Source organism: Brassica napus, chromosome A5 (assembly GCF_020379485.1).
Source record: "Brassica napus cultivar Da-Ae chromosome A5, Da-Ae, whole genome shotgun sequence".
NCBI classification, from domain to species: Eukaryota; Viridiplantae; Streptophyta; class Magnoliopsida; order Brassicales; family Brassicaceae; genus Brassica; species Brassica napus.
Genome location: NC_063438.1, coordinates 18571200 through 18590237, shown reverse-complemented (window position 1 = coordinate 18590237; position 19038 = coordinate 18571200). Strand labels below are relative to the sequence as shown.

The window sequence follows — 19038 nt, the reverse complement described above, 5'->3', positions numbered from 1 at the left end:
ATGGACGATTTCTCTGGAAGTCTACTAGATGACCTTCGTGGATGTCGTCTGCGTCAATGTTTAATAAACTTGCATTTTCTCTAAAATTATAAGAACTTTTTAACATTTTCTTGTTAATTCATGTTTATTAATGAATATTTGGGCTACTGAATGAAATTTATAACTTAATTGGTGATATTTATGAGGTTACCAATATTTACGTTAATTAAAATTTCTAACTGATCCGAGAAAACTTTCGTGGAAGTCTTCTCCGCTAGTTTTTAAGTCTTCTACGCTAGTTTTTGAATAACATGTATTTTTAAGAGTGATAAGTAACTTCAAGATATGTAAAACTCATATTTTAAAAATATGTTATCTTCCTTAGTTTTACTAAATTTGACTAAGTTTTTCAACACAAACTTATAAAAAATATGATATGATTTGACTAGTTACTATTGTTTGTTTCCATCTCTTAAGTATTATTGTTATAGACACTAATGATGATTATTGTTATGAGTTGTAAGAAGGATTAAAATACTTCTTAAAATGTTGTATCAATATGAAGTTACCAACATTCTTGTTTATTAAGATGAGAAAAAGGCCATTGGAGTTTATTATTGCATATGAGAGATCCAAATATAAGAAAAAGGCTACTAAACTCTATTATTTCATTGATTTGTAAATGTGTAAACACATTGTTAGCACATGTATTACATCTTGGGAAACATTATTACTGATTTTACAAAAAAATTCACAACTAAAAGAGTAAACATGCAATTCACAAAACAGACCACAAACAAAACTATTATAGATCATTCCTCTACAAAGACAAGCTTGGACTCCACTTGATATGGAAAAAGACTTTTTCAAAAGACATCCAGGAAGTCCAGACGACTTCTAGGAAGTCCAGACGACTTTCAGGAAGTCCAGACGACTGAAATGGAAGTCCAGACGACTGAAATGAAAGTTGTCTGGAAGACTTTCTGGAAGTCGTTTAGTGCATTATATTTTAGACGACTAACATGTAAGTCGTCCCAGAAGTTTTCCAGATCTGAAAACCTGCATATCAAATCCAGATCTGAAAATCTGCATATCCAAAAATATTCAAATGGCTTAAAACAGAAAAATGAGTGGAAGATTAGATAAATCTACCTTTATAGAACACACAAAAATACATATCTAAAATTAATAGATTTACCTATAAATGAGTGGAAGATGAGTACCATCTGATTAGAAACCTGCAAAAGAAGATAGATTAGTAAGAAAGACATGAGACAAAACTGAAAAAATCATATAAAGTTTGGTGTTTTCAAGTCAAAGAGATTAGAGAGAGGTTGAAGAGTTTTAGAATGATGAACATTACATTTTTGTTGCAGCCATTTGAGAGGAGGAGAGAGAATGTGTAAAAAAAATTTATATAGGGAGATAAAAAATCCAATTAGGTTATTTAGACGACTTCCTAGACGAATTACTTGTAAGTCGTCCAGAAGGCTTTAATATTTTTAGCGGGAAATTAAAATATTTTTAGTGGAAAACTAAATAGAAGACTTCCCAGATGACTTACAAGTAAGTCGTCTTGTTTAAATTATTTAAACGGGAATTTTAAAAAAAAAAAAATTAGGCGGGAATATTTGGACGACTTACATGTAAGTCGTCTGTTTTAATTTCTTCACCAGACGACTGAAATGTAAGTCGTCTAGATCCTAAACATAACCCCTAAACTTAATTAACTGACTTAACACTTCATAAAATCAAATTAAACTTCAAAAGTGTTTACTATACACAAAAATAAACACGTATAGGTAAAAAAATTAATTTTTCAAAAAAAATATTCAAACTTTCCAAAATCTAACCCTAAGAATACATACAATACTACAATATATGTTGCCAAACCCTAGACCAAAGAGTACCATGATTCACTACCTACACTCATCTATGTTGAAAACAATTCAATTTTGTTATATTTTAATTTATATCACTTAAAACTGTTTATAATTACATTATTTTAATTTTTTGCTTATCAAAATATTTTTTAAAAAATTTAAAAATTATTTTTAAGATAAGCTACACCAGAAGACTTACTTTGAAGTCGTTCAGATGACTTCCAACATCTTAAACGACTTAGACGATTTACTAGGGTTATATTCGTAAAAATGGCTTCTGTTTTTTTGTTTGGTCACAAGGAGCTGGACTGTAATTTCACAAGGCTTGTAGGTTAGTTTTGCATTTGATTCAAGTTTGGGTATAAGTTTAGGGTTAAAATCAAGTTGTGGGTTAATTTTAGTAAATTTTCCTATTTTTTTCTCCATAGAAAACAATCAATTAATTTGGGATTCTTATGCATGCATTCATTTACAAGCATTATATCATTTATTTGAAATTTGATGTTGTATATATGTATTCAACCCACTATATCATAATTTTAAAGTTAATTTCAACGGTCACGAAGAAATCACCTGATCATCTTCATTTATTGTACACACGTAAACTCCTAAACATATGATAATTTGTATAACGTAGATTAAAATCATAGATCCAATGGTGTAAAACAGTAAAAGTTTTGTATATATCTAAATTATCTCTGAAGTAAACAAACTTTTTTTTGTCTAAAAGCCGTTGAAGGGTGGATGTAATGTCCCACACGGCGCACTCTTTACAATTGTCAACCAATTTTGTTCAGTTTCATCTTTTTCTGACATGATTTCTTCAGATTTAATCTTTTACCTACTGGTTTTATATTACCCAGGGTAAGAAATTAATAACCGAAAGTTCACATATTCTCAACATCGTCACGTGAAACAGGAAAACAATATTTTACTTTACTTATTCATATTGATATTCATTAAGATGGGGCATGATCGTCTGATATAATATAATTTATAGCCTATTTTTTTTTGCATACAATTTCTAGCGTTTACCATAACTTTTTTTTTTTAAATTGGGCATCATTAAATATAGGACGTACACTATTTTCTTACAATATAAGTTTTTTTTTTTGAACAACATTTCTTACAATATAAGTTTAAACGTATATGGAAACTAAATTTCAACGATATATATATATATATATATATATATATTATAATTATAAAATTTGCATGAGCTGAGGTCTTTTTTTAACACTTTTTTTTATTGAAACTGATTTGGAATATGACATCAAAGCATAATATAGTTCCGTCTCAATACTGCAATCTGCAACATATAAAAATCCAAAAAATCAACATATAAATTCTATCCTTTCGGGCTTTTTCAATTGTACCAACAACAATATTATAATTTTTAGTTTTCTAGAATAAAGATAATGATTTCATTTGAAGAAAAACAAAACTCTTCAACAACCCTAAATGGGGCGGTCTTCCATTGCCGTAAAGTAGTACTTGCAAAGCTTAAGAACAAACACAAACAAGACCAAATAATTGAGTTCATTAGCTCATAGCATGTTAACCTTTTTTTTTTAATAAAAAAAATGCATGTTAACCTTTTTTAAATACATTTTTTGTTAGAACATGCTATTTCGTTTATCATGAAACTTCACCAAATATCAAAGTTCATTTTAAAAACAAGAAAACCCATTAAAGACGATGAATGGTAAAACTACAAGTTGCTCTATACAATCATTCTAAAATTAGTGTAAATCATAAAACCAAAATTAAAATTAAAATCATGGGGGTGATTGGTTGGGCTTTATCTCCATACTTTAGCTTTATTTATTTTTAAATCACTAAATTTTACCAATCATGCTGTAGCTTTACTTTTAAAAATTAAAGTCTACATCAAGTTTTTATTTAGTTTTACCAATCATGCTTTAGCTTTATTTTTAAAGCTACAGCAAAAAAAATAAAGCAAAACTTTTTCTTATGTATTTTAGGCAAAAATGCTACATCATCTTTTTATAAGCTGTAGAATCTGTAAAATGAAAAAAATATCTATAATATCAAATAAATTATATAATCATAATAAAAGCTTTTATAAATATTTTAATTTTGAATTTGAGTGTTTTTTAATTATTAAGATATTTAAATAATATAAATATTATTTACATATCACATTTTGAATTACAATAATTTTTTATAATCTATAAAAAAAACACTAATATAAATTATTTTAATTCATATAAAATAATAATTATATATATACAACACATATTTCATATATTTTATTTTAAAATATCTACAGCCTATAACTTACAGTTACAACAAATTTAACTACAGCAAAAGTCTCTGCAGAAAAAGTCTACAGTAACAACTTTATAGTTACAACCAATTTATCTACAGCTAAACATCTACAGCTAAATTTTTAAAGCCACAGTCGAACCAATCATCACCCATGAGAAAAAAAACGAGAAGGAATTAATTATACCAATAGATAGAGGTCGATAGGGTTTGGTTGTCAAAAGAAAAAAGAGAGAGAGAGAGAGAATGGGGTTGGTGAAGGCACCGTCATTGGTTGAGTTAGGTGCCACGTGTGAAGATATTGTGTTCTCACATTATAAAATTAAATTTTGATATCATAATCAAAAAGTATTTGAAACATGTGTCATATGGTGATAGGAAGAAAAGCAAATGATGGTGGTTATAGTTTCAGTGTTTCACGCAATATTCAAGATACCGCTAGAGATTAGCTGAATCTTTGTTTGATATTGACATACACTCCGATTGCCGGTGGTTTTAAACCCAGGAGAAAATCTTAGAAACTCTGTACTACTTTTTGACCTTGAATCTTTTTGTTTTTTTTTGGTAAAATATTAAAATGAAAAACTGTTTCACCTTTTTGCCAGAAAATCCGAATAATGCTTTTTGCCAGAAAATCCGAATAATGTAAAGACATCCGCATTGGCAAGTGTCTCCATAGATCTCTCATGATTAAAATAACAAAACACAAAAAAGTACTCACTCTGTTCCAAAATAGATGAAATTTTAAGATATTGCACAATTATTAAAAAAATTATTTTTTATTTAAAATATCATTAAATTATAAATTAAAAATTATTTAACCAATTAAAAAATAGTCTACAAAAACATTATTGGTTACACAGTTTTAGATAAAGTTAAAAAGTTACATTAATATATGGAAACATCATCTATTTTGAAACATCCAAACTTTCCTTAAACATCATTTATTTTGAAACAGAAGTAATAAGTAAAAGAAAAAAAGAAGGTGTTGATCGGTTCTTCTCAGAGGTGCTCACATCTTTTGTTGAGAAATTTTTATTAAATATGTTACCTTCTCATTGGGTAATATTTTTTTATCATTATAACAGGTCTTGAGAGATCCATCGTTTCTTTTTATCACTAATGTTGACCTAAATAGTTATTTCCACTGTGAATTGAACCCAAATGAGGGTAGTTACAACCACAACTTCTTTATCACTGGGTCAACTCGACGTTGGTCCTTGAAATTTTCTTTGTCTAATGAAATATTCTCCACGTTTCAGTTTAGTTGTCGTTGTAGAGTAAAATTTTCGTTTTAAAACATATATTGTTTATAATTTTAATGCAAACTTTATTGACTTCATATTTCAATTTATTTTTTTACTGATTGAAATGTGGTTTGATGTATTGACAATGATGTTCTTTTCTAGTAAATATACAAAACTAAATTTTTCTTTAATATATGTACTCAGGTCTAAATCAATACTCCATTCCTTCCACAAAAATAAACTTTTTAGTATTTTCACACATATTAAGAAAACATATTAAATTACTATAATAAATGTATTATTTTTTGTAATTTTTAATTTTCAATAACTTTTAACCAATAGTAATTCAATTAATTCAATTAATTTTTTTGAAGTTTATAATTTTTTCATAGAAAACACAAAAAATACATATATTTGTGAAACAAAATTTTTTTTCTAAAAAGTCTATCTTAATGGAATGGAAAGAATAATTTAAATGAAATGAACGAAGAAAATGGTAAAGTACATTTATTGCATGTCTCCACGGGACTAGTCAGTTGATTTTCTTGAACCGGACTTTTAGCTTGATTATTCCAATATTTTGCTGAGTCTTAGTAATTTGAAACAAACTGATTATTCTAAATTGTATATGGTTTTAGTTTCTTTTTCAAGAATTTCTATATAAGTAGTTAGATAATTGACCTTTATAGTTTTGATATTTTCACGTAATTTTCTTATGATAAATTCTGTACATGTTCAATATATGATTATATATATGTTGTACGAAAATTATTTCAAAAACATGTATATTAGCCATGGATTTCGTACTGTATTTATATAGGTGTGGTGAGTAGAGAACAAATTTACTCTATGAGCCAAACAGGGCCGTCTCAAATTTATTTTAGACCCTGTTCAAAAAAAATATAAATCGTACATTTTATCAAGTAATTTTAAAATTTAATAACTTTGTCTGATTTTTTTAAATTATAAGCTCAAAATTTAGCATTATATTTAAAATTTTAAAGTTTCTTACCATAATTTATCTATATATTTTAAAAATTCTTAAACTTTTTATTTTTATATTTCGGGGCCCTGTTCGACCGCTCCACTTGCGCGTGCTGTTAGACGGCCCTGGAGCCAAATATGAAGAGAAAGATTGTGTATGTTAGTAATGGATTCGTGAAGACTCATTTTGCTCAATACCTCCAGTTGGAAGCAATATTAAAAATGCACACTATTTGATGTATGTGTAGGTTACTATAATTTTTTTGTCTAGAGTTTCTCATTACTAATATATCTTTAAATGATAATAGTAATATCTTTTTAAGGCTTTTTTTACTAGCTTTAGTGATAAAGTCTTCTATCTTAAGAGTAAAGGTGCTATGTTCGGATTTCATCAACTGCGCCGAAGAAATGTAGCAACTAGCAACCAACTATTGTCTATGGTTCAAAAAAATTAATTATTGGTTTTCGTGTAGAATTTATTACGTACAATAAAAAATTCGTTTAAGTTTGTGATACAATTTTAGTATGTGCAAATAGAACAGTAAACACAATCTTAATTAAACATCATAATTGTTAAAGAGAATTTTAAATATGTGTATAAATTTCAGTTTATTTATTTCTGTAAAAAATATGAATATAATACATTTTCTAAAATAGTTTGAAATTTGTCTTGAGTGGTATATAAATAAAAGAAAAGTCTTTTATCTTCTCGAAAGCAGGTTTTAAGTCAACAATGTAAACTCAAATGTCAAGCGCCAAATCTAACTTATACATTAACATATAAATAAATCTATTACTAAAGTTCTAGCTGACTATAAAAAGACAAGAATTCAACAAAAGTAGTTCGAACTTGGAAGTCAATTAATGTTCTGTTACTTGGCAGTTGGCACTACCAAACAACCGAGACAAACAGCCGAGACGGCGAGACATGATCATGAGCTGAACGGGAATATTGTATTATGGTCTTATTATATTTGATAGGCTCGTCGTCGGCTTTATAATACTCGTCGTCGGCTTTATAATGCTCGTATTTATTCAAGCCCAGAGTAAAGACTGAGCCCAAAATTCTAAATAGTTCACTAAATATTCAAAGTTGACCAAATATGGATGTGACCGACCTGATAAAACAAAATCATATTATTTCTTGGGATTTTTGCCGATAAGGAACAAAAAAAGCATATCTTTGTCCCCTTACAATAAAAAACCCAAACTTTGTCCCTTTAGAACAAAAAAAAATGAAAAACCTGTTTTGTCCTTTTTAATAAAATAGGTTAATAGTAAGAAGTAAAAAACAAACGGATTCAGTGAAAAATTGCTTCACTTTCTTTGTCTCCGACTCCCGTTTCATAAGGAACAAAAGGCGATTCCGCCGTCGACTCTCTCTTTATTTTATCCGTTCAAGTTCGTCGGAGACGACGATATCGTCGTCACATCTCTCCTTCGTCCTCCTTCTGTCGTCTTTACTCTTTTTGAATCATCGATTACAGAGAATTGAAGGTTAGGGTTTGGAAATCCCCTTTCTGATTTTTTTCCGTTTTTGTTTACGTGCATGTAGTATAAAGAGCATGAATTGTTTAAAAATACAAATCGAATCGCATTTTGATTTTCGTTTGTGGGTTGAGTTGATTGTGAGGTCATCGTAGTTCTTGTTCTATACGATTCTGAGTTATATTTTGTTTGGTATTGAATTTGCTTTGTGTTTTGAATTCGTAATGGACTTAAAAGGCTAATGAGTTGATGTTTTTGATTTCATGTTTTATAGGAATGGATTACCAGTTTCCAAAACGCTTTATTGAAGAAGGAGCTGAGACCAAGATTGATAAGATTAACAACACCTGTAGGCGCACGATTCTGGGGACGCTGAAGGTGGTTCTCAGGGATGAGTATCAAGAAGTTTTGAAAGACCCTGTCTTCGGTCCGATTCTGGCAATCGTAGAGAACAAGCTTATTTACTCAGGAAAGGTTATTCACAGTTTCATATGCAAGCAGCTCAAGGTTTCCAAGCTTCACGAGTTGTGGTTTCTATTTGCAAAGAGGCCTCTCAGGTTTTCTATGCAAGAGTTTTATGCTGTGACTGGATTGAAGTTCAAAGAAGAACCCGACGTAGACTTCAATAACTGGAAGAGTGATAAGGGGTTCTGGAGCACGGTGCTGAAGGAAAATAAGAAGATCAACTTATTGGTTATAAGGGATGAGCTCCTTAAAGTCTGTAAGGAGTGGACGTATGTGGACAGGGTGCGACTAGTGTATCTGTGTATAATACATGGATTCGTCATTGCGAAGGATTTGAGAGTGTTTATCCCTCACGAGTTCATCCGTTTGGTGATGGATTTTGAGAAAATGAGGATGTATCCTTGGGGTCTTCGCGCCTATGATGAGCTGCTTGCATCAATATTCAAAGCAAGGGAAGATGTGCATCTGAAGAACAGCTATGTATTGGATGGATTCTCATATGCGTTTCAGATATGGATTATGGAGGCAATCCCAGACATCGGTTCTATGGTGGGTAAAAAGATCAAAAACAACTTGACGAAAGTGAGATGTAGGAATTGGAAAGGAAGTGGAAAAGTATCATATCAAGATATCACCAGCCTAGAGTCCAACTTTGATAAGGTAGTTATCTTTCTTATATTAAAGTTGAGTTCAATAATCGAACAACTGAAGCTTATTGTTTCATTTTTTTCAGGGAGAGCTGTTCCCGTTTATATCATCTACTGGGAGCTTGGATGCAACTGATAATGCTGAGTTCTTTAGGGAAGATGAGAAGAATGACGAAAGAGTCAATCGCATTGTTGCTCTGATCAGTGCCAAACAAGACTGGAAGCAATTCACTTGGGAAGTTGAGACTCTGCCTCCAAATATGGAGTTATCTGACGCAGAAGAGGATGTCGAAGTTGAAAATGTCACAGAAACACCTGTGGAGGAACCGGCTGTTGTTGAAGAGGAACCAGCTGTTGTTACAAAAAGGGGGAAGCGTAAGCTAATTGATCCTGGTGTCGAGTCTCGAAAGAAACAACTTCTTTGTCAAAGAGCGGCTGAACATAACAGTGTTGTCTCCGGTGATATGAAGACCTTCATTGAAGGTTTGTTCAACTCTTCTTTCAATTCTTTTAAGGAGCTGCTGCAGAAGGACATACAAGAGCGTTTTGACAAGGTCGACAATGAGATGGCTCAACTGAAGGCAACAGTGTCGCAGATTACGGGTCCTTCAGTTGCAGTGGGACGAGACATAGCATCTGAGATTCTCTGTCCTTCTGCAACACTTGGGAAAGAGCAAGAGAAATCATCACAGAGTCCGGGTCCTTCAGGAGCAAAGGGAAAAGGCAAAGGCAAGGCATCTGTGAGTGTTGATCCTCCTCCGCTTCGTCGTAGCCCTCGGCCAGTAAGAAAGGTAACCAAAACATGAAGCTTTGAATTATGTAGGACGAAACATCTTCCGTTGTAAGTGTTTATGTGGTTTGACTATTTTGTAATGTCCTTGTATTGTGCTATGTTGCATATCGGCTTGTAATGTATCTTTTTGTTTGCTATGAAGTGAACTGATAACTTTGACATGTTAGCTTGGCTATTTTGTAATGTTTAGAACTTGGCTATTCTCCACAGCAATGGTTAGTGGCTTCGAATGCTTAGAACTTAAAGTTCTACGTTTAAAAAACCATCGAGTCATCATTTCCCTAATGCTGTCCAACAAAGGTATCACTGGAAACTCTCTAGGCGTACGCAAAGCTGCATTTATCGACTCCGCAGGGTTAGTAGTCCTAATATCATATCTGTAACCCGGAAACTGACAACGAGCCCACTTCCTCACATCGGCATCTATGAGATACTGTCCAATTTCAGGACTAATAGCGAAAATAGCAGTGAAGACCTTACGAAAATCAGCAGCTCGATAAGCTTTAGAAGCCTTAGCAACCAAACCAGCCACACCTTTCCCGCTGAAATATGTTACAACATTATTCAGCAAGTGGTGAATGCAAATTCCATGATGAGCTTGCGGGTACACTCTCGCAATAGCTTTAGCAATTGAGGAATTCCTATCAGACACAAAAGCTAAACTATGGTCGTCAGCAATGACCATATTAAGTTGTCTCATAAACCAGTTCCACGCGAGGTCATTCTCTGAGTCGACAACTCCAAAGGCAATAGGATATAAACTCGAGTTTCCATCTAATGCTGTAGCAACTAGTAATACTCCTTTGTATTTGCTCTTCAAAAAAGTCCCATCCACCACAATAACTTTTCTAATTGCAGCATAGAAACCGCGAACACTCTGACCAAACGAGATGAAGAGGTATTTGAATCTCCCTTTTGTATCCCTTTCATAAAATGTGTGTGACCCTGGATTAGCTTCCTTCATCATATGCAAGTATTTAGGAATTTTTTCATAACCTTTCTCCGGAATACCTTTAACTGCGTTGATTGCATATTCACGTGCATCCCACGCCAAAGAATAGGATATCTCAACTCCATATACCATACGCATATACTGGATTATATCATCCGATCTCGGTCCTTCTTTAGCAGTTTCATACTTATGCATGATCAGAGTACCCACTGTTTTTGCTGAAACTGTCCTAACAGAACCCTTCCTATTGGAGGCAGCACATGAATGATCAGGTACATACTTTTTGATGATAAAATACGATGAGCCTGTTAAACCCTCTGCACGAACACGCCATGTGCAGTCATCATCTGAGCAACGAATGTACCATACTTTTTTATCCGATCTGACAACCACGTAGTCGAAATTATTTTTCATTGCACATATTTCGAATGCTGCCTTCAAAAGTGTTTTGGAAGTAAAAGATTGACCCTTCTTCACAACATCTACCAAAGAAAAGCGAACACCATCTTCATTGATCTTTTCTTTGTCACACTTTTTGTCATCTTCACTGTCAGGTACCTCAACATCTTGTTCTGAATCCATATCACTTGAATCGTCAGACTCCATAAGCGCTTCCTCTCTGTTAGGCGACTCACTACCTTCTTCCGCTATGTTAGAGGCTTGAGTACTCACACACAACTGCGTCGAAGCTTTGTTCTTTACATATGTAAGAAAATTTCGAACTTGTCTTTCACTGGTGATGATAACAGGGGGTGAGTAGATGCTATTGATCAAATCGGAAGGTAAATAACTCAGCTCTATATTGACCATGTTTACATCAATTCCAAAGTCTTCACACACCATAGCCTTTAGGTTTTCAAAGCTTGAACTTGTGTCCAAAGTAAGTAACCTGCCTCCTTTTTCTTCATCAACAAGAAATCCCCATCCATTGTTCATCGACGATTTCCACAAACCACATGAAGCATATATGTTAATCTTCATATTTTAGAATGACAAAAGTTTGAAAGAACTAAAAAATGAAGAAAACTTCCACGTTGAATTTCAGAAATCGTGGTATGTTGAACAAGAAAACAAGATTTTAGGAAAGACAATTAAAAAAGGAAATTCAAAACATTTAAAAGATTTTCTGAATATTTCCTAACCGTTTTTGGCTAGATTTCCGGATTTTGTAATTTTATTAGGTAGAATTTGCATTCTATCTATTTAGAAATTAGAAGACCTGGTAGAATACTGTATACCACTGGTGTAGACAAAAATACAATCCGAATAATGCATTTCCTACCTTAGTAGGTTAATTAGTTTTTGTAGCGCATCAAATCTACCAGTTACGTAGAGCATAGAGGGAATGAGGAATTTATATTCTTCTCCAGTAGTTGTTTATGTTTTCGGTGTATTGTGCATGCTACGACTAGTAGATCACTATGTCTTTGTTAGATTATATATTCTAAACCTCCGTAGATGGTAGATCTGATTTTCTAACCCCTTTACCCCATTTTTGAAATTATTATTCAAACATTTTTTGAATCCAAATTTATTTTTCTTATATGCAGTTGTTTATCTACATCTAATATACAATTTTTTCAGAATTTTTTGCCTTCTAAAAAAATTAATATGAATTTTTATATACAAAAAGGGTAGTGAATGTCCAAAAGTGACAAAAGTTTATTTTGTTCTAAAGGGACAATACCTTAGTTTACTTGTTCTATTTTCCCAATTTTCCCTTATTTCTTTAGCTTTTCGATTCGCATTGTTTCTTTTCTTCACCTCTCTATCTTTCTAAATCAAATACTTATAGAGTTGGATATTAAACGTATCATCCTCTCTATCTTTTTCTTTTTGGTTTTTTTTTATCATCAGAGATTCAGAGTACTGAAACATCTTAAGTATCTTGTAAGAGGCGATAATATCCACAAAGTAAAAACTGGTAAAATATAGAGATAAATTGTTAGTTAATCCCTAACTAAACCGAAAAGAACTTTCAATTTTCTTGACAAAAATAGAAAGGAGCTAAATTCCATTATGTTACTATAAAATACCTGATCCAATCAAACTAACGTAGGTTTTCCTCTTCCTTCTACAATTATAAGATAACCTTTATCTTCATTGTATCACTATTCATACTCAATAAGAATTAAAAATCACTTTTACATCTTAAATCATACTTAAACGATCAGTATATTAGTTTCTTGTACAACTCGTAGTATCGAATCTTAACCATAATTTCTTAGTGGATTCTGAGGTCCATCAAAAGGCATCATACAAGCCATGGAGATACACCACCACCACCACCACCAGTATGACTCATCAAAATTGTGGACAAAACAATGAGAAACAGAGCTCTCTCGCGGTGCAAACTAAAGGGCAAGCACGAGGATTGCCTTACTATATGTCGTTTTATGATTATGTACATAGATACTCCCTCTGTTTTTTAAAGATGAATGTTCTAGGATTTTCACACTTATTAAGAAACCATATTAAAACTTAGTTATTAATGCATAGTTTTTTGTAACTTTATATTTCCTATATTTTTAAACCAATAGGATTAAAAGAAATGTAATTAATATTTTTGAAACACACAATTTTTCATTATTAATTGACAAAATATGCTTTGAAAACATGAAAAATACATCTTTTAGAAACAAAATATTTTCCTAGAACATCCATCTTTAAAAAACAGAGGGAGTAATAGATTACAAAAACATTTATTTTCATATATTTTATAAAAAAATAATTAATTGTTCAATTAAACACAATTGGACCAATAATAAAATAGATTGCAGACTACAAATAATTATTTATTTATCTATATTATTATTTGTGAAGTGATTTTTTTGGAATCGAGCTCTCACGTTAAAAGTTAGAGTGGTCAAAGTCAATGATACTCTTAATGAATTTTATATATAATTAATTATACAATCAAAAACAAACTTTTATTAACAAAATTATTATTTTTAAATAATATAATTTTTATATATTGTGTTGTTATCTTAAAACATATTTTTCAACTATGAAAAGTTAAAAATAAGATATAAAACATTTTATAATAATTAAGTGGTTAAAGTCAATGTTACCCTTAATAAATTTTATATATAATTATTTATATAATTAAAAGCGAATTTTCATGAATAATATTAGAATTTTTTTTAAAATAAGTTAATTCTTATATATGGTGATTTTATCTTAAATTTTATTTTTTCAATTATAAAAGTTAGAAAATAACATATAAATTTTTAATTAAATATTAATTAACTAAAAACATTATTATAAACAAATTAAAAGAATTAAGTGGTTAAAGTCAATGTTACCCTTAATGAATTTTATATATAATTAATTATATAATTAAAATAAATTTTCATTAATAATATTAGAATTTTTTTTAAAAATAAGATAGTTCTTATATATGGTGTTTTTATCATAAATTTTATTTTTTCAATTATAAAAGTTAGAAATAACATATACATTTTTAATTAAATATTAATCAACTAAAAACATTATTATAAACAATTTATAAAAATTAAGTGGTTAAAGTCAATGTTACCCTTAATGAATTTTATATATAATTAATTATATAATTAAAAATGGATTTTCATTAATAATATTAGAATTATTTTAAATAGGATAATTCATATATATTGTGTTGTTATCTTAAAATTTGATTTTTTTTAAATTATAAAAATTATAAAATAACATATAAACAATTTATAATTAAATATTAATCAACTAAAAACATTTTGTATAAAGATATTTTCTAAAATATTTCTAATATGTGAATGTTTTCTTTTAAAATTTCAACACAATAATAAACATATATATTTTAATGAAATTGCTTGTCATATATATATGTATATATATTTATAATTTGATGTTTATTTTTTTTTGAAAATATAAATAATATGTTATCATGCTTATTTTTGAATTAATAAAATTTAAACTAATAAATATTTGTAAGACGATTAAATCCACACTTGTAGACAAAACACCAAGTATAACATAAGAATTTAATAAATTTTACATCAAAAATTGAAAACATCATCTAATGTTGAACAAATATTTTTTTCTAAATCTTCGTGTATTAAGAAACGGAGGAGTAGTTTGCAACCCGACAAAGAAAAGATATTTGATTCATTGTTCATTTATAGAAGTTGTTCTGTTTGTGGCAACTCTGTATCATCATGATTGCTACAACCTTGACTGATACATTAGGCTGTGTGGACTGATACCTCGATGGATTTTATTAGTGATCTTCCATCTTCTCTGGGAAAAACAGTGATCTATGTGATTGTGGATAGGTTCAGTAAAAGGTGCACATTTCATCGCTCTCAATCATCCTTATACATCAACATCAATAGCTCAGGCTTTCCTTGATACGTTCTACAAACTTGACGGTTTTTCACGGTCCATTGTCAGTGATGAAGACGCTATGTTTGTCAGTATTTTTGGCAGAAACTCTTTAAGCTTCAAGGGTGTTCTTTAAACTTGTCTAGCGCTTATCGTCCACAAAGCGATGGACAAGCAGAAGTTGTAAACAGATGCTTGGAGACTTATTTTCGTTGTATGATAAGTGATAGACCTCATTTATGGTGTAGATTGTTACCTCTTGCTGAGTATTGGTATGACACGAGCTATCACTCATCTACTCAGACTACCCCATTGGAGATCTTTTATGGACATTTTATGGACAGCACCACCAGTCATTTACCATATGTTCCATGGGAGTCAAAATTTCAGGTGGTGGCTAGGTGTCTTCGAAAAAGAGAAAAGATATTTGTATTACTTAAATTTCATCTCTTGCGAGCTTAACATAGGATGAAACAGCAGGCAGACAAACATAGAAGTGAGAGGAGTTTTGAGATTGGAGATAAGGTCTTTTTGAAGCTTCAACTTTATCATCAATAATCAGTGGTTATTAGATCATCTTAGAAACTGGCTCTGAAGTTCTATGGACCATATGAAGTGTTGGATAGAGTGGGTGCAGTGGCTTATAAGTTAAACTTTCGTCTTCATCTCGAGTTCATCCGGTGTTTTATGATGCACAACTAAAGAAAGCGGTGGAAGTTTTCAAACAACTCACCATCTTCCTACTATGGTTCATGATGTTTTCGTTAAAGAACCGGAATATTATCTGGAGAGGAAGATGGTGAAACGCCAAGCACGAGCTGCGACAATGGTATTGGTTAAATGGAGGTACCAAGCAGAAGAAGAAGAAACTTCGAAATTCTTATTTGATATCCAAAAGAAGTATTCAACATTTGAACCTTGTGGTCAAATTGTTTCAACTGAGGAAGATTTGATACATATATAAAGAAGAAGATGTTGAGGCACATGTCAGCTCAAAACTGGCAGAAGGAGTTTGATAGACTCAACGATTCAGCATAAACAGAGGAGGATACGTGTCGTCAACCAATTGGAAGGAAGATAAGTTCGTTGAAGTCGTTAGAAACAAAGTATAAAAACAAATTCTAGTTGTTTTTACAGATTCATTCAGAAAATTAATACTTGTAATCTCGTCTTGAATCTAATACATTATGTAATTCGTGAAGCTCATTACTGGAGAAGTTCTTCTTATTCACGAACTTCTACAAGTGGAACTACTAATTATGTGTTTCAATCGAAGCATTGTTTCAGATTATTGAGGTGAAACCTATTAACCTCAATCAAATATCAAAGTAAAATTTGATAGATCAACAATTGTGAATCATTGTATGATCTAGAAGAAGAAGAAAAGAGTAGTTTACAGCTGGAGTTACTTTTTCTTGAGTTGTAACGACTTGACATACTTCTCGTCTGAGGTATACTTTTTCCTTGCTTTATGAATTTTACATGTCCAAATTGTCCTCTCAGTAACGTGATTATGTTTTATTCGATAGGTATAAAGTAACAAGCTAGTTACTTTATGTATCATTAGTTAGTTTTAGTTTTCCATGTGTTATAAAAAAATGTATTAGTTAAAATTTTTACACCCCCATATCTTGTACATCAATATTTCATATTTAATATATAAATAAATATATATAAATGTATCTATAAAATAAACATATTTTTTTCTTTTTGTTTTGATATCCATATGTATATATCAAATATATATTAAATAGAATCATTTTAGTTGGTACAAATATATATCAATCATGGATAACAAAACGTGGTCAAGCCTAATAATCACTATCCTCATAACCTATGTTCGCTGACCACACGATTTATGACCCTTGCTTTTGTCCTTCAGAAGAGATCCCTGACCACATAACATATGTCCTTAACTGTTTCTCAGTTCAAGCCTATGCTTGAAGGTGGTAATTATGGTGGATTGTTCCTCCGTCAAGTCGTATGAAAAATACATCTTTTAGAAACAAAATATTTTCCTAGAACATCCATCTTTAAAAAACAGAGGGAGTAATAGATTACAAAAACATTTATTTTCATATATTTTATAAAAAAATAATTAATTGTTCAATTAAACACAATTGGACCAATAATAAAATAGATTGCAGACTACAAATAATTATTTATTTATCTATATTATTATTTGTGAAGTGATTTTTTTGGAATCGAGCTCTCACGTTAAAAGTTAGAGTGGTCAAAGTCAATGATACTCTTAATGAATTTTATATATAATTAATTATACAATCAAAAACAAACTTTTATTAACAAAATTATTATTTTTAAATAATATAATTTTTATATATTGTGTTGTTATCTTAAAACATATTTTTCAACTATGAAAAGTTAAAAATAAGATATAAAACATTTTATAATAATTAAGTGGTTAAAGTCAATGTTACCCTTAATAAATTTTATATATAATTATTTATATAATTAAAAGCGAATTTTCATGAATAATATTAGAATTTTTTTTAAAATAAGTTAATTCTTATATATGGTGATTTTATCTTAAATTTTATTTTTTCAATTATAAAAGTTAGAAAATAACATATAAATTTTTAATTAAATATTAATTAACTAAAAACATTATTATAAACAAATTAAAAGAATTAAGTGGTTAAAGTCAATGTTACCCTTAATGAATTTTATATATAATTAATTATATAATTAAAATAAATTTTCATTAATAATATTAGAATTTTTTTAAAAATAAGATAGTTCTTATATATGGTGTTTTTATCATAAATTTTATTTTTTCAATTATAAAAGTTAGAAATAACATATACATTTTTAATTAAATATTAATCAACTAAAAACATTATTATAAACAATTTATAAAAATTAAGTGGTTAAAGTCAATGTTACCCTTAATGAATTTTATATATAATTAATTATATAATTAAAAATGGATTTTCATTAATAATATTAGAATTATTTTAAATAGGATAATTCATATATATTGTGTTGTTATCTTAAAATTTGATTTTTTTAAATTATAAAAATTATAAAATAACATATAAACAATTTATAATTAAATATTAATCAACTAAAAACATTTTGTATAAAGATATTTTCTAAAATATTTCTAATATGTGAATGTTTTCTTTTAAAATTTCAACACAATAATAAACATATATATTTTAATGAAATTGCTTGTCATATATATATGTATATATATTTATAATTTGATGTTTATTTTTTTTTGAAAATATAAATAATATGTTATCATGCTTATTTTTGAATTAATAAAATTTAAACTAATAAATATTTGTAAGACGATTAAATCCACACTTGTAGACAAAACACCAAGTATAACATAAGAATTTAATAAATTTTACATCAAAAATTGAAAACATCATCTAATGTTGAACAAATATTTTTTTCTAAATCTTCGTGTATTAAGAAACGGAGGAGTAGTTTGCAACCCGACAAAGAAAAGATATTTGATTCATTGTTCATTTATAGAAGTTGTTCTGTTTGTGGCAACTCTGTATCATCATGATTGCTACAACCTTGACTGATACATTAGGCTGTGTGGACTGATACCTCGATGGATTTTATTAGTGATCTTCCATCTTCTCTGGGAAAAACAGTGATCTATGTGATTGTGGATAGGTTCAGTAAAAGGTGCACATTTCATCGCTCTCAATCATTCTTATACATCAACATCAATAGCTCAGGCTTTCCTTGATACGTTCTACAAACTTGACGGTTTTTCACGGTCCATTGTCAGTGATGAAGACGCTATGTTTGTCAGTATTTTTGGCAGAAACTCTTTAAGCTTCAAGGGTGTTCTTTAAACTTGTCTAGCGCTTATCGTCCACAAAGCGATGGACAAGCAGAAGTTGTAAACAGATGCTTGGAGACTTATTTTCGTTGTATGATAAGTGATAGACCTCATTTATGGTGTAGATTGTTACCTCTTGCTGAGTAT

General features: G+C 29.9%; 2 protein-coding genes across 2 annotated transcripts; one reads left to right on the top strand and one right to left on the bottom strand.

Moving 5' to 3' along the window:
* The first annotated feature begins 7553 nt into the window (after window positions 1-7553).
* Window positions 7554-9953, top strand: LOC111199526. Its single transcript, XM_048779217.1, has 2 exons — window positions 7554-8995; window positions 9069-9953. The coding sequence occupies exons 1-2, from the start codon at window positions 8120-8122 to the stop codon at window positions 9786-9788; spliced, it is 1596 nt and encodes a 531-aa protein (XP_048635174.1). The 5' UTR covers window positions 7554-8119; the 3' UTR covers window positions 9789-9953.
* LOC125608646 lies at window positions 9948-11708 on the bottom strand. The gene has a single exon (XM_048779081.1). It carries the CDS (start codon window positions 11706-11708, stop codon window positions 9948-9950), a length of 1761 nt encoding a protein of 586 aa, XP_048635038.1.
* Between the last annotated feature and the right edge of the window lie 7330 nt (window positions 11709-19038).

Bases quoted from the DNA above. Each gene is read 5' to 3' on its own strand.
- LOC111199526 (XM_048779217.1), top strand. From the start codon at position 8,120: ATGTTTTTGATTTCATGTTTTATAGGAATGGATTACCAGTTTCCAAAA. The intron at 8,996-9,068 runs GTAGTTATCTTT...CATTTTTTTCAG, and splicing joins TAGAGTCCAACTTTGATAAG to GGAGAGCTGTTCCCGTTTAT.
- LOC125608646 (XM_048779081.1), bottom strand. From the start codon at position 11,708: ATGAAGATTAACATATATGCTTCATGTGGTTTGTGGAAATCGTCGATG.